The sequence below is a fragment of the Aythya ferina genome, assembly GCF_964211825.1.
Source record: "Aythya ferina genome assembly, chromosome: 1".
Lineage (NCBI taxonomy): Eukaryota > Metazoa > Chordata > Aves > Anseriformes > Anatidae > Aythya > Aythya ferina.
In genome coordinates this window covers 165,892,893-165,909,487 of record NC_140296.1, presented here as the reverse complement: position 1 = coordinate 165,909,487, position 16,595 = coordinate 165,892,893, and the positions used below count along the sequence as shown (strand labels likewise).

Here is a 16,595-nt window from a genome sequence, read left to right as displayed (position 1 = left end):
GAAGACTGTACATTCCAGGAAAAAAAATCTCTCTTTTATTATTATTATTTTTTTTAAGTTGGATATTTATTATTTTATTGCAGTAATACTTCAATGTTTCTGGCACTTATTCAGGTCCTGAGTTGTGGGTTCTACAAGGTATATATAATTATCCTGAGAAATATAAATCTTCCATCAATTCATTTTTCTTCCTGCAGGCTTTAAAACCAAATTAGTTCTTATAGCACTTATTAAATGCTTGGAAGAAGAAATATGGAAATACACTGACCTTGCAAAAAAAATGCATTTTGCTCAAATTGTGCTCTTGGGCTATGGTGGGATAGAATTTTCTGACTGTATCTTCTAGAATTTTTTTGAACGTGAAATAAAAATCCTCCCTAAGTGATGCTGCATGAAAGCAGATCCATAAATGCATTTTTATTCTTTCTAATTGTAAACAATTTTCCTTAGAATATGCTAAATAAATGCATTTTGAAAGGAACATGACACTATTTTCTATCATTGAACCCAAAGTAATTCAGGATTAATGCTTCAGTGGTTACCATGTTTGGATATGGCAGGTAATGCATTACACTTGCTGAGGAAAAGGCAGTGAAGTATGAGTCCAACTGACTACATTTTTTTAAAATTTTTTTATTATTTTTTTTTTTTAGCTATGAAGATAGAATAGCTATAATGAAATTTATAGCTCCAGTAAGTTTCTAGTTTGATTCAGGGCCTGGGTTTTTGCTCTGGCAGCCTGTGGCTTGAAACAAAGTATTGATTTTATGAACTCTGTGCCATCTTGAATCTGTCAGTGAAGGGTCAGTGTAGCTATTTTATGAATAATGAACAGCTGAGCTCACAGTAAAAGATTTAAAATGGATTAATTCATGATGAATTGAACTTTGAATGAGAAAGTTTGCCAGCTGATATATTGGCATGCTAGTGAGGAATTGCTTTGAGTAAAACAGTCCAATTATTTTCTTATCTTTTCTTCTTAATGAGCTAAGAGATCATTTCTGTTCTCAAAAGTCTATTAAGGGAGTAGATATAAAATCCTTATTTTAGGCTGAATCTTGCCTTACTCTCCTGAAATGGGTTGAAATATGGGCATCAGAAAGAATTATGGTTCATGGCAGCAGCCTGGACTGCATGTTAATATCCATTTTTCTGGTATGTGGTAGAAAAGCAACATGCGCCTCTGTGTTGTGGAGGCTGATTTATGCATTTTTTTTCCCCTGCTTTATGAATTTAAGTGTATGGCATGGACTGGTGGTAAATGAGTTCTGTCTTCCTTTTGCAAGGCTAAACTTGTACAGGTAGGGTAAGGAAAGATGTACTAAGTTCAAGTTTTTTTCTCTGGACATCTGGGTTAAGTCATATCGTTCATATACTTTCAGACTTTTCTACTTACCCATTGTATGTATCTGACTAATTAGTGATGTAAATGCCAACCTTTGATTCCTTAAGTCACATGCAATGTAGATACCTTGAGCATCAGTTACACAGATCTTCTTACACTATAGGTAGCCATTCGCCCCACAGGTGGCTAGATTTGGGGATTTTGCCTTTTTTTTGTTTGTTTGTTTGTTTTTAGGGCACTATTGTCTAATTTAAATAACTATCCAGTTTAAGTGAATGTGTCCTGATCCCAGATACTGCAGTGGAACAGTGTACTAGCAGCCCATTTGGCAAATACAGAAGTAGGCTATACAAATGAAAGCAATTGTTCATATTTCATTTATCATACCTATGCTGTTTGTATGAATTATTGTGTAGAACCATCCAGTGGCTCTCAGAGAGAGGCATGGAGACCTCCGTCATCTTAGGTTGCAGTCATTTAAATCAGTCGGCTGTGTGTAGCCAAAGAATCACAAAATCACAGGATGTCTGAGATTGGAAGGGTCCTCTGGAGGTAACCTGATCCAACCCCATGTGCAAGCAGGGCCACCTAGAGCAGGCTTACAGGATGCTGTCAAGGTGTCTTATGAAGATCTTCAAGGAAGAAGACTCCATAACTTCTCAAGACAACCTGTGCCAGTAATCTGGCACCTTCATGTAAAAAAATATTTCCTGATATTGAGGGAACTTCTTGTGTTCCATTTTGTGCCCATTGTCTTTTGTCCTGTTGCTGAACACAGCTGAGAAGAACCCAGACCTTTCCCCTTTTCACCCTTTATTCAGAAATCTGTACACATTGGTAAGATGCCCCCTGAGCCTCCCTTTCTCCAGACTGAACAGTCCCAGCTCTCTCATCCTTTCCTTATAGAAGAGATGCTCCAGTCACTTCATCATCTTTGGTGTCGTCCACTGGACTTTCCAGTAGATCTATGTCTCTCTTATACAGTGTTGTACTCTTTTCATGAGCAACTCTGTTGCTCATCCTCGATCTCTCTTAGTGGGGATTCATAGATCCTCAAACACACAAATGGAAACACTCTAAACTCAGGAGTTAAGTTTCCTTTTATTCCTGAGTTTTACCTTTCTATCACAATCTCAGATCTTTGATTTATCCTCTAAGATCATTTCCCCTAACTGAAGAAATACACGTGGGCACTGTTTTACTTATACCCACTATGACAATGAACAATTTAGAAGTGTTTAAAGGCCTTCTGCCACATTTTGAAAGCACAGAGTGGCTCTAAAAATCAAGTAGAAGTAGTTTTGCTAAATGTGTTTGTTCAAAGTCCCTGGACCCCATATCCATATATTATGACCTCTACATAGGTCTCCGAGGTTATGTGAATTCCTCTTGCATCAGCAAGTATGTGACTAAGGATTTCTCATTCTTAAGGAAGACATGCCAGGATCTTAGGTCTAGTATTGTGCTCTAAAGTCCTTCATATGCAGTACAAAGCACGTGACTAATAAAGTGTTATTTTTAATTCAGAGTTACAAACCTCCCTAGAGAGAACATTTTTTTGGCTTAAATGAATGCTTTAAGAGAAAGGGGTTTTGTTTTGTAGAGCTTTATTCAGCAAGCAGCACCTCCTGCATCTGCTTGCAAAAATCAGTAATGAACCAAAGAAAAAATGTGAGCAACTTGTCAAACTGTGCCAAAGGTGCACTGAAGCAATTAGACTTTTCTAGCAAACTTGATAGCACATTGATTGGAGTCTTTCTGCCTTCATATGTCTGATGATCTGCTTGTGAAAAGCTCTTTTATTTGCACACGAAGGCCACTTTGACTGGAGGCAATCTCAAACATTAATGAAATATGCCACTGTTGAAATAAATTCCAGGCATTGACTCAGCTTGTCATTATGGTGGACTTCTTTGAGCAGGCAATTTTAAGGAAAGTGCTGAAAATAGAAACGGGAAGGGTGAAAGGAACAGTCATTGTGGTTGTGCCCTCCACCGTGTCTTGTCTGCAATTAAGAGACTGCTTTGATTTTCTACAACAAATACTGTAAAAGGAGAATAGTTTTATGTACCCATGGAGCTAACAGTTTGTTAGTACTACTTCTTCTTATCATTTACCTTCAGCATTCATCTCCTACCTAATTGCATTCTGTACTTTCAGCTATCACTGAAAACATCCAGAAAAAATTGTTGCAGGTTTCTGCGGGTCTTCATTATGTAGGGTAAAAGAAAGTATTTTCTGGATTGTGTCATTGCTTCTTTGCCCTGGAGATCTGTTGCTTATCCACCTGTTGTGTAAAATAGTGTCTTATCCCATATAAAATATTCTTTATTTGGTTCATGTACTTCAGTGTGTGAAAATTGGATTTTGAGTTCACAGAGCGGACCTCTTATGAGCACTAAATTAAAGAAGCATTTCTAGAGAACAAAAAATAGGATGTGGTTATGTTATCATAAACTGTTACATGCATTCACAATGAGAGTAGTGGCTGCTGGATTACTGGCTTGCTCTCAGTTTGCTGATTAGAACCCTGGACCTCAGCAGCTCACAGCAGGTTGAGGTAAGCTGAGCTGAGCTGAGCTGCCACGTGTATAGGTGGAGTAGAGGCTTTGGGCTATTAGCTGAAAAAATACTGAAAAGTCTCTGCCAGGCATATTCAAAGAGTGATTTTGAAGAGATTTATAAATTAGCCAGATTTGAGATGATTCCTCACAGGAACAGCAAAAGGTACATCCTTGATGTGAAGATTATGGCTTGCTAAATTTCAAGGCTCTTCTCCAGTTCCTCTTGAGATCCAAGGGTTTCTCAAAGAAAAGATTTCCAGAACTTGTCAAACAAGACATTTTTCTCTTAGCCTTAGTCTCCTAGATAGCAAAACTGCATTTGCTGACAACTTTTTTTTAAAGAAATCGACCCAAGGCTAATACCCGACAATAACAAAAAACAGGTTTTGCCAAAGTTCTAAGTAGCTAAAATGTGTTTTGATGAAGGGAAACGGCATCAGCCATTAATAAACAGCAGTGAACAGCCTTACTTGTCATAAACAGTGTAGGGTGCATGAAAAAGAGACAAGTAAGTGAAAGACAAATCTTAGCCAGTATATTAAAAGCCTGTGTTAAGTCCCTTAGGTATACTGACAATAAATAATGTCAGTATTGTTTTGATGAGAATTTGCTGAAGACTACCAAGAATGGGTTTTCAGTCTCAAGGTGATGCACGTATAATTTTACCAGATTTTTTAGCTTAACGGAGAAATTAATATGCATGTGGTGTTACAAATTATAAATGAAGCATCTTCATTATTCAGAAAATATATTAACTTATCTGATAGCAACTAAACTATCTAGAGATGGGAAAAGAGGTCTGTAAAGGTGGAAATGGTGTGTGACAAAAGCAAAGAGATTTAACTGCATGGCCACATTAAAATGACTCAGGACAATGCACTAAAGTAAGCACAGTACAATGATCTTCATTGCTTCATGATATGTTTTGTTGTAGCTTTCATTTTTTACTGTATGTTATCAAAAGGACAATTTAAAAGATTGTGTCAAGTAAGAATCAGTCCCTCTAATAGTCCTTAGAAAAGTGACATACAGAAAAGAAAGCAATTTGGGATATTCTTATTTTTACAGGCATACTGTATTATCATACATTTGTATTAAATATATAAATTATTAGAAATCTGGGGGGGATGAAAGCCCTCAAATTTAGAAAAATTCTGACCACTTATCATCAGAGAAATAATTACAGACAAATATAGTGATGGCTCTGAAAGGTCAGTAGTGGAAGTGTCAAAGTAATCTTCTTTGTATCTTACAAGATGGCCATGAGTGTTGCCAGAACCTGCTAATAAGCCACTGGTGAGTGAGGTGTGATGAGTGTGAAACACAACAGAGAAGATATAATAGAATGTAAGCATAGTCATTTTTATCTGGCAACTTCAGTTGTAGAGAACAAATGTCATATTTATATTTTATGACTCATATGAACTATTTCAGAATTTAGGAAATCTGAATCTTCTTACTGAGAAAAATGAGAACAAATGAAGTAGCAAACAATAATATAAAATAAAATAGTGAACAAACGTGCAAACAGAACTAAATGTTGATCTTTGTTCCCAGGGCCTTAGACTCAGGAAACTGATGGTCAAGTATTAATCAACATGAATGATCATACATTAGAAGTTCACGTTGCTTGTGCAAGTGCCCAATACATAGGATCTGGCTTATGATTGTTAACTTTTTTTTTTTTATTAATGAAGGCATATTATCTTTTCTAAAACCAACCTGCATTTTAAAATATCTATTTTCTTATCGGTCTTTAAGGTTCTTGGTTTTAATAGTTATAACAAGGTATATTCTTTTGTGGTGCATACTGTTTGAATCTGGCATTTAGCATCACTGAAATTCCATATCACATTAGACAGTGAAAAATGTGGACGGTATAAATAACTAGTAAATGAGAGAGGGTTCTTAGGTGCATGTGGGAAATCTATAAGGTTTGATATTCTAATTGCTTAGATATGAAATTGCATTTTAAAATAACTTGAACGTATATTACCTGGCAATGTTGCAGAAGTTGTATTTATTTCTAGTCATTGTACTCAACAGAGGAAAGCGTAGCACTGTAATAAATTCTTGCCCTCTGAAATACATTTACCTTGTCACTGGAGTGACTTGTAATGTGATTTTCTACCGTTCACAAAACCAAAGTAATGCTTGCTGCAGTTGCTATGATACAAGACTAGTGCACTGAACTTTCTGGTGCAGCACAGCACACATTTCGTAGCATGCAGTTCCCTGTCACTGCTGTTAGGCCTTACATGAACAAGTGAATTTAACCTCACAAAACAATATTCACAGATATTTTCCTGGTTTGCTCTGAACAACTGGTAGTAATAGTACGCAGCTGTAATCAGACTGTAGGACTGAATTTTAGATTTAAGGGGGGAATTGCAGAATATGACCTTAAAGATGGCCCATGACATAGGTTAGAGCAGAACAAGGTGTTCTTTTTCTTGTGTTACAAGTATACTGCTATAATGATTTATATTGCAATAAACTAATAGTCGTAATGTAACACTATGGAGAAACACTGACCAACTTCAACTTCCATGGAAAAAAACAATACTTTTGTGAGACTAGGTAGATGACATTTCTGTAAAAGTAGCTTTTCTCTCATTTACATCTCTGCCTCAATCTGCCAAAGCAGAAGAGTTGACAGCCTGTGTTTCTTGAGAGATGTATAACGTGTTCTCTGTCAACCCTGGTGACTGTATTGTCAGGGATCCTATTTTGATGACATTGCACCCATGAGACAAAGGCTTAAGACAAGAAAATAAAACTTTTGGAAATACTGGCTTCCTACTGACAGTTGATTAGGCTGCAGAAGAAATGCTCCTTTTATTTTTCTGTAGCCTGGAAATCCATCAGGTGTTTTCCAACCTATTAATAATGCTTTGGCTAGCAATACCAGGTAGGTTTAATGGATTTCCCTGCCAGTGTACTGAATGTGATTGCAATGAAGCATGAAACAACATTTTTAATGACTTACTCTACTGCTTGCTTAGAGCTGATGTTAAATTTTTAAAAGACAACTGGGTCTTTCATTAATTGTGAGTGAATAATTAATTTAAAAGTCTGAAAACTAATATTCACCATACATTGGGAAATAGTACTGAAAATTTTCTGGTTAACCTCTCGAAGAATAAATAATTGTGTCTATAGATTTTGAGACACTTTCTTCCTATTGATACACAGTACGTAAAGTAGATGTGCTTCTTTCTCTGCAGCTGGGATGACAGCAGCTCAGTAAGTAGTGGCCTCAGTGACACTCTTGACAACCTCAGCACAGATGATTTGAACACCACCTCATCTGTCAGCTCTTATTCCAATATAACTGCCTCTTCAAGAAAGAATGCCCATGCCCAGGTAAGTAGCTTTCCATTGCCATTTCTTGCAACAACACACAAGCATGTGGGATGACAGGAAAAAAGTAAGAGGGAGAAAAGACGAAAGAGAGAGAGAGAGAGGGAAAAAAAAAAAAAAAAAGCTTTAGAAACAATATTCCAAAGCAAATGAAGTACTCATATTTTATAAGTTCCTCTATTACAGTTATAGGTGAGAAGCTCTGAGTAGGGACCAACGCTAACCTGTGGGCTGATGTCCCAGTTTCCCTGGCCTGCCCTGCTCCCTTGCTGAGGGCAGACAGGGCAGGATCTAGCCAGGCAGGGCTTGTCCCACCCATGAAAGCTGTAGGATGGGCCCCAGCTGGCAAGACCCTGCCCTGCCTGTCCTGGGAGAGTCCCTAGTGCACCTTAGCACCAAAAAACCCCACATCATTACTGAATCTGTGTTGAGTGCATTTCAACTCACTTCATTGCATTTGGAATGAGTATCTTTTGCAACAGACAGCACAACGTAAAGTGAAATAGTTTTCATTTTTCATGATCTGACACATATCAGAGACAAACTGCCTAGGCTGTAATGTTCTTTCCCTATTTCTATTTTCTCCACTGGGAGATAAAAGCCAGAAGTAGGGAGTCCATATTTTGTAGAGCTTCCTCTCCCCAGTTAGGTACAAGAATGGAAATGGCCTATGGGAATGTCATCTATAATTTGCTTTCTTTGAGGTTGCCTGCCATAAAAAAATACCCATCCTTCTGCTGGGTTTGCTTGGTTCTGCAGGAATTTCAGGCTAAAGACTCTAGATGGTATTGTGCATACCCATACCCATGGTGTTGTAGCTCTTGTAGTATGGACTTGCTTACTTTAAAATATATTTCAGCCCCTGCTCTGGCTGTTAACCTGTCTTTTAAACAGGAACATGGACCAACACACCTACTGAAGTCTTGTCTAACCATATTTTCCATAACCCCACAAATAAAATATTAAGTACTTTAATATTACTTAAAGTTTAACAGATTGGTTCCCTGTTGCAAACACTACAAATGAAAATGTTCCCATGACCTATTGTCTGTGACACTACTGATTCATAATTTTTTTTTCCCTTTCAAATCATGAACACCAATCCAAGTGTTTTAGTCCAAGGTCTGCACACCATCAAAATAGAGCTCTGAGAAGAGTAGAACCACAAGCCATATACGTAACATATATTGTATATGGTGTAGAAAGATAGAAAGATGGGTGGATGGATGGATGGATAGATAGATAGGTAAATAGATAGATAGGTAAATAGATAGATAGGTAATGTCCCTTAGATAGATACCTGCCCCTTGTGCCAGGCATCCCGATATTTCTTCCCAGCTCCCCTCTAAATTGAAAGTGATGAAAAAGATGATGTAGACTGCTTACAGGACTCAGTTTATGAAAACGAAAGAAAGGAAAAGAAAAGAGTACCACTAGAAAAGTATTCTCTGCCATGGCATCTTCAGTTCATTAGCAAGGAACTTCAAGGCTGAAAACTCAGCATAGGGGAAGAGTTTGTGCCTTCAGTGATTTGATGTCATATATCCAGGATTCAAGACTGACAACCTAAATTCCATTTAGACTCTTGCAGGCAGGCAGTGTCAGAAATTCAGAGAACTGTTTTGTAGATGTAAATTATGTGAGAATATGTCAATATGAGAAAAACACATCTTTATCATTTCCCCCAGAAAATGAGAAGTAGAGTCACTTTGGGAAGGAAAATTACTTTAATCTGCAATAGAAGCTCCAAGATGAGTTTCAGGCTGATGTACTTGTGCAGTGATACTTACACAAGTTCCAGCATTCTTCAGCTCCTACCATTGCCTTTGCCACTCTATCAGGGTCTCCCATGGTTTCTAAACTGGAGATCTGCCTCTTCCCTTTCATGTCAGTTGCTGATGGCCAGCTGGTCCTGGCTGACTTGTTCCACTGCATCATCACCATCACCACATGGGAAATCTCAGGCTGACTATTTAACTCTTTCTGTGTTTTCCATTTGAGTGATCTCATGTTCCAGATACTCAACCTGATAATATTTGCAATTTGTTCTGTGATAAACAGAGATACAACATGTGTTCAAATATTGCTTTCTTTTGCCAGAGCTGCATTATGTTATGACAGCTATGAACAGACTTTTATTAGTTTTCACATCAAACAGATTAATCAGAAAGCAGAGTATTCCATACTAGCTGGAATTTCAGCCAGAAGCTGAGATGACCACAATATATGAGGATTTTGCCAGCTGCTCTCCAGGTGTAGGACATAACAACAGAGCTCCCTTTTGCAGTCCTTTCAAGTGATCATAGCAGTGCAGGCTGGCTGTATCCTGAAGCATAAATTGCATATTTTGTTACTGTTTACATACTAAAACAGGATTAACATTGCTCTTTGGGCCGAATAATGGTGAAGAGAGGCTTTTAAAAAGTCTTGTACTTGTCATTTCTGGAGATGATGCAGTTTTCAATGATGCTTTAAAAAATGCATAACTATGTGTTTATAACCATTCATTTATGAGAAAAATTCTGGGAACATTACATGTGTTGTAACAATAGAAGCAATGAAAACTCTCATCTGAAGGACCCTGTGATATATATGTAGATGTTTTCTTAGGCTCTTTACCCACCAATCCTTACCCAAAATCTGTGCAAGCCTTCCCAAAGCACATATGAAATTTTGAGAGTATAGAGAACCTTTGCAGTTTGTATGCCACAAATGACAGTAACTGATTATTCCATCGGTCATCTAATCAGTATTAATCCTACTTATGACAGCAGTGCCTAGGAAGCAACCACAGAGGGGTCTCTGTGGAGGAATTGTGGCAAAACAGAATAATAAATAGCTCTCCTCTGAACAAGATTCATTTTGTATACCTGCTTAGGGTGTCTGTATGGGGTCAGAGCTCTCCTTACATCAGACAAAAGCAATGAGCTACCTGACTGGGGCACCACTTGTTATTGTTAAAGAGGAGTAAGTAAAAAGAGGAGTTAAAGAGGAGTAAGTAAACTAAATGAAAAGACAAAGGAAGAAGGAGGAAAGAGGGGAACAGGACTGATGAGATGATGGCAGGTGAGGCTTGAGGTTGAGGTAAGGAGGCTGCAGAAAAACAGAGGAGGAAATGTTACAACAAACAGGCTGTCAGCACACAGACTGCAAGTCTTGTCCAACACAAAAGGTAGGATCAGTCTCTAGTATTTCTGTTTAAGCCACATTTTAGATATCTAATGTATCTATTTAAGGTACGTTGCCCTGTCTTGCTGAGCTGTTCCTTGCAGCACACCCTTATCAGCACGGGCTGTGGGAAAGCAGATGCCACAGGGGTGTTAGGTCCCCCTGGGCATCCTCCACATGGGACTGAGTCTCTGAGCGAGCGTGACCCCAGCTGGTTACCTTCATCCTGCTGATGGGGTAGTGCTTGCAAAAGCTGCTCTTCTATCAACTAGAGCCACTTTCTTGTTCAAAAATGATCGGTTTTAGAGGAGACAAACCAGTGAAAAAGACATTTACTGCAACACTGATCATTTTGGTAATGTTTTCATTTTTCAGTAGTGGTACAACATAACCTTTACTGCTGGAGCAATAGTCCTAATTTGGTCAGTGGAAGGTTTGGGTAGGTAAAAGCAAGAGACCAGACTGTGGTGATTTTAGTAATATATTTAGGAGTTTCCACACTGAAACTTTTAGTACAACTTCTCAGCACAGTGACTCACTTGTGAAATTCAGAGGGGGCTTACAAACAATAGGGTATTTCTGCTGACGATTAGAGTAAGTTATGTTTTACTTCACTGCAGCTTAGCTATGAAGGGAAGAGTAGAAATCTTCTGAAAATAAAAAGGAAAATATCTTCCCAAAGTAGGAGTTTTAAAATTTTTATGATCAAGATGCTAACATTTTAGATGGGAAGTTTTCATTTCCCTCAGTACAAATAAATCTTATTATAAGTGCTTATTCTCCTTCCTTCCTGAGACTTAAGAAAGCAGTGAGTATTGAAGATGCTGAGACTGACCACTTCTCATGCAAATCTCTTCTAGCTGAAGACAGACTCAGAGAAGCGCTCAGTTACAGACAGCGAAACTTGGGGCAGCACTGAAGAGCTGAAGAAACCAGAGGAAGACTTTGACAGCAGCATAGACAGCAGTGGCAAGTGGAAAGGCCTTCCCTTGGGGCTGTCTGAAGAGTCAGAGAAGGGGGGTCAGAAAGCATCCCTCTCTGTTTCACAGACTGGATCCTGGAGGAGAGGCATGACTGCACAAGTAGGAGCAACTCAGTCCAGGCACAAAGCAGGAACCAGTGCTCTCAAGACCCCGGGTAGGAAACTTACGTAGTTCAGTTTGCTGTGTTAAAAATTAAGCTTTAAACTTTGACTTCATTTAAGCATATTGGTATTTATTCTCACAAATGATTCCAAGCCAAGATTGCCAGAATGTACTAAACTATTCATCTTTATAACCACTTTTTTACTACACTGCATACCAATAATTTATTAATTAAATACAAATGTATCTATAGCATAAACTGTGATTACATTTTGCTTTCTTATCATATAAGTACATCAACATCTATTATGGAATTCTTAAAAGAATTTTTAGATTTGTGTTCTACATACAGTAGGTATTTTATAGTCCATTTTTAAGAAATAAAACTTGTAAAAATATATGTGTTTTATAGACTTTATTTAGTACTAAATGGTTTCTTACCTTCTGAAAGGTCTCTCAGAAGTAACAGTCACTCTTGTAATCTACTTTGGCAGCAAAAGTCCAAAGTTAGTGGAAGCCATTGTTCTTAAGACCTTCTAATCCATAATTTTACTAGGACAGTATCAGTCCTTTGTAGGACATTTTCTAGCACTTTTTTTTTTTTTTTTTGGTCTGACCAAACACTTAATGAGTGTGTATTAACACCTGGTTGTAACAGTAACTGACCAGGAGCTCCTCCCTTTGTAAGTCACTTCTGTTTCTTTGCAATTTGGAACTACTAAATATTGGTTATTCTCTGGTCTGAGAGATCTCCAGGGATCAATGCAGTGGTCAATGTTACAGTAGTTACACTCCATATTGGCAATTAAACGAAGATATCCTACAAGGGTTGCCAAAGCCAAGCTAAGTTTTCCAGGTCTTCCGTTTTACTGAAGATGAGCAGCCAGTGTGCACAACAGAACTGAAGCCTTAAATTTGTAAGCATATCCTAATAGTCTGTGTGTTTGCAGTGTAGATGTCTGATCAGTATCTTGGTAGGTGCATGTATTTGTGTGGCATAAAATGTGCACTGTATAAATACACAAGTGGATTTATTTCTGACTTGTAGGTGTTGCTCTTCATTACAGTTTGGTTCCTTAAGATAAATCAGGCCATTTACCTCCAAAACTTTGTAATTGTTTGAAGTATGAATTAAATACTTTGTTGTGCTAAGTATTTGTGCCTTATTTGGAGCATACAATAGATGCTTAAATAGAAATTAGACTATTTAATAGAAAAGGCATTTTTGTCTACCATCTTCTTTTAAGATGGAAGAGGGTATCTTATTTAAACCTTTCTGAATGCCTTATTAATATGTTAATATTAATAAGGTATTAATATGTTATGTAGAACATACATGTATGGTACATGTATATAGGCATATAGAAGACAGCCTCTCAGAAAATTAAAAATTTTGAAAAGACATCAAGAATATGACAAAGACTATTAACTCCTATAACTGATATCATTATAGATCAAGAAGATTCATACCATGACAACATAATCTCTCTCTGGCAATTTTTATAACTAACAACAGAACAAATTTAGTTACAAGCTAAAAAAATATATATATCAATGACAACCAAGGAATTCGATAAGTACCATTAATTTCTACATGCATAATTATTCTTCTGCAAATATTAACTATATTTCATATTTTACTTTCAAATAGTATTTCTTTTTACATATAGAAATACTATACACAATACAACACAATGCACAATGCAACACACATACACTATATTTTTTTTTTTTTTAGCATTTCTTACATATAGAAATACTATTAATATGAACAACAACAACAAGTAATCACAAACAACAACAAAAAAACCCACAGCAGATAAAATTCCTTGTAGTCCATTCTGGAATATTTTCTACAAGTGCACTCTCTTCCTATGCAAGAAACTGGAAATTCTCAGGAGAATGTCAGGCTTGTAATACTTAATGCTTACTTTAATGTATTGTACCTGTTACTGACTGCTTATGGGGTACTACAGAGTCCTAAGCTGGTCTGTTTTCTTAGGGTAGTATTTCTGTTTATTTATTCTTTTCATTTTGAAATAGTAAATATGGAGATGTTACAGCTTCAACCAAAGTGACCTTTTCAAATATACTTTTATTTAGGAAAAACAGATGATGCTAAAGCTTCAGAAAAAGTGAAAACTCCCCTGAAAGGAGCCTCCATTCAGCGCTCTCCATCAGATGCAGGGAAAAGCAGCGGTGATGAAGGAAAGAAGCCTCCCTCTGGCATTGGGCGATCGACTGCTACTGGGTCCTTTGGGTTCAAGAAGTCTGGGATGGGCTCTTCTACCATAATCACCACAAGTGGCGCCACAATCACAAGTGGCTCAGCGACTCTGGGAAAAATGCCAAAATCTTCAGCCATCGGTGGGAAGTCCAACGCAGGGCGGAAGACAAGCTTAGATGGTTCCCAGAACCAGGATGATGGTGTCCTGCACATGAACTCAAAGACAACACTGCAGTATCGAAGCCTGCCTCGCCCGTCAAAGTCCAGTGGCAGCGGGATCCCCGGCCGAGGCGGACACCGCTCCAGCACCAGCAGCATCGACTCCAATGTCAGCAGCAAGTCTGCGGGTGCTGCCGCCACCAAACTGCGGGAGCCAAGCAAGATCGGGTCTGGGAGGTCCAGTCCCGTCACTATCAATCAGACGGACAAGGAGAAGGAGAAAGTGGCCGTGTCTGATTCCGAGAGTGTCTCACTATCAAGTTCCCCCAAATCCAGCCCAACTTCTGCAAGCGCCTCTGCCACACCGGGTCTTAGGCAGCCAGGATCCAAATACCCAGATATTGCGTCACCCACTTTTCGAAGGTAAGTGTTTTCTATGAATTCCTGGAGTTGCTGTAGATAAAGGAGGGATTTTCAATGTATCAAACCAGTATCCACTGGGCAAAAAGCTTTTTCAAGGCATATTTTCCCACAAGCAGAGATCTGAGTATAAAAAAGGCAAAAAGGATAATATGTCTTTCCACAAGACAAATATTTCTGTAGGCCTAAAGACCTCCCCAGACAAGACATGGCTGTTGCTTGAGCTTTGACCATTTTAAGTACATTCCCATAACAACAGTTTGAAAGCTTGAATAAGTTATTTACTGACTCTTCAGGCACATGAGAAGTTCTTTCTCAATATTCTGATTAATCCCCAAATAGAACACTCATTCAGGTGTGGTCTGTCACCTGAACAGGTGGTGGTGTAGCCTGTTCGGAGAACTGACGAGCTCTGTAGGTTAATAAAGTATTTGCTTTCATGTTGTCAGCAGCTCCAACTAGAAAAGTTTAATTATCCAAGCAGCTTTGTTACACCTTTCTTCGTATATATTAATCGAGACTAAATTTCAATTGGAGATGCCCTATGTAAAGTTTTGGAATGTATAAATCAGCATTCACTTTTGGATGGAGCAGCTCCACTGTTGGAAAAAAAGCCAAGAGTGCCCTCTCGTGCCTAGCTACCAAAACAGCATCTCCAGTTACCATCTGCTGCAGGAGCTGCAACTGAGTTTTATGGGCTTGTTTATAAGTAAAATGGATTCTTACATTATTAGGCATGCTTACTTCACATCACGATAAGCTTTGCATTTATTTCTCATTAATTTATGAGCTGCACTTTAACTGCAGCTTAAAACATTTCCAGTAAGACATTAAGTCATCCCATGACCTTTATTTCAACAGTTTTAGGGGATTTGGTTTTCTTCTCATCATCAGAGTAGAAATTTTCTTCTATAGAATTATTGGGAACAATTATGTGAAATACACCTCTGTCATGACTGCTCGTAGAAACAAATGGAGCACATTTAGCTCTGGTGCAGTTTATTCTGTCTCAATGGTTACCACATGACTGATGACTACATGAGTATCTGCGCAAAAGAAAAAGGGGAAAATTTTATACAAATACTAGATGTTTTTTAAAACTGTGTAGAGTTTTGCAAGCATTTGTTGCAATTGTTTTAGCTGATTTGAGAAGTGAGGGGTTTAAAAGCTAATGACTTAGCTGTGGGAATGTTATATTCCTGAATTTGGGTGAAAGTGTGATCTGTTTATGCAATAAGACAAAAATGTTCCTATTTTACCTCTCTGGGTAAAAGGGTCTGCATGTGCAAAGAGCACATCTGAATAGGAGAAAATAAGAGCTGTTGCTAATGAAGAAAAAAAAAAAAAAAAAAAAAAAAACAAAACGATTATTATGATATGGTTAAGAGAATTTAATTTTGAGATGCCATTGAACAACTAGGTAGGCATGATTTTAGTAGCAGTAATTAAAAATGTGTAGTTTGGCTCTTAGGATGTTACGCCATGAATGTTTGATGTGGCTATCAGTTTCTCTAAAGCTATTTGTTTTACATTTAGGTTGTTTGGTGCCAAGGCAAGTGGTAAAGCTGCCTCTGCACCCAGTACTGAAGGTGTGAAACCCACATCGGCAATGCCCAGCCCTAGTACCACCTTGGCACGGCAAGGCAGCCTGGAATCGCCATCCTCGGGCACAGGCAGCATGGGCAGTGCAGGTGGGCAAAGTGGTAGCAGCAGCCCCCTCTTCAGTAAACCTTCGGACTTAAATGCAGATGTTGTAAGCTTAAGTCACTCCTTGGCTTCCAGTCCCGCCTCAGTGCACTCTTTCACATCAGGTGGTCTTGTGTGGGCTGCAAACCTGAGCAGCTCTTCAGCGGGCAGTAAGGACACACCAAGTTACCAGTCCATGACTAGCCTTCACACCAGTTCCGAGTCTATTGACCTTCCTCTTAGCCATCATGGCTCTCTGTCTGGACTGACAACAAGCACTCAGGAGGTTCAGAGCCTGCTCATGAGGACTGGAAGCGTCAGATCTACTCTTTCGGAAAGGTGAGCTTGCCTATAGATACAGTGACCACAAAACAAGTGAGAGGCAAAAGGACAGGAGCCAAAAAAAAATAAACCCTCCATCTGTTTTCCTAAAGGGACACTGTTTAATTAGCAGCCTAGTTCTGTGTGTTAAAAAAAAAAAAAAAAAAGGAAGGAAGAAAAGAAAGCTGAAAGTAACTGCAGGCATTGGATATACAAGCAATTGCCTTCTAAGGTTTTACAAGCGCTTTTTCTGTCTT

General features: G+C 38.3%; 1 protein-coding gene across 10 annotated transcripts in view; it reads left to right on the top strand.

The window, feature by feature from the left end:
* NAV3 (neuron navigator 3) overlaps positions 1-16,595 on the top strand; it is a 557,486-nt gene that overhangs the window by 481,127 nt on the left and 59,764 nt on the right. For 8 of the 10 annotated variants that reach the window (XM_084516198.1, XM_084516196.1, XM_084516194.1 and 5 more), the window contains 4 exons: positions 7,137-7,275; positions 11,301-11,577; positions 13,629-14,334; positions 15,868-16,356. In XM_084516198.1, coding sequence (XP_084372324.1) covers positions 7,137-7,275; positions 11,301-11,577; positions 13,629-14,334; positions 15,868-16,356 — 1,611 coding nt within the window. The remainder of the gene's footprint in view (positions 1-7,136; positions 7,276-11,300; positions 11,578-13,628; positions 14,335-15,867; positions 16,357-16,595) is intronic. The other 2 variants (XM_084516197.1, XM_084516191.1) reach the window with 2 other exon arrangements.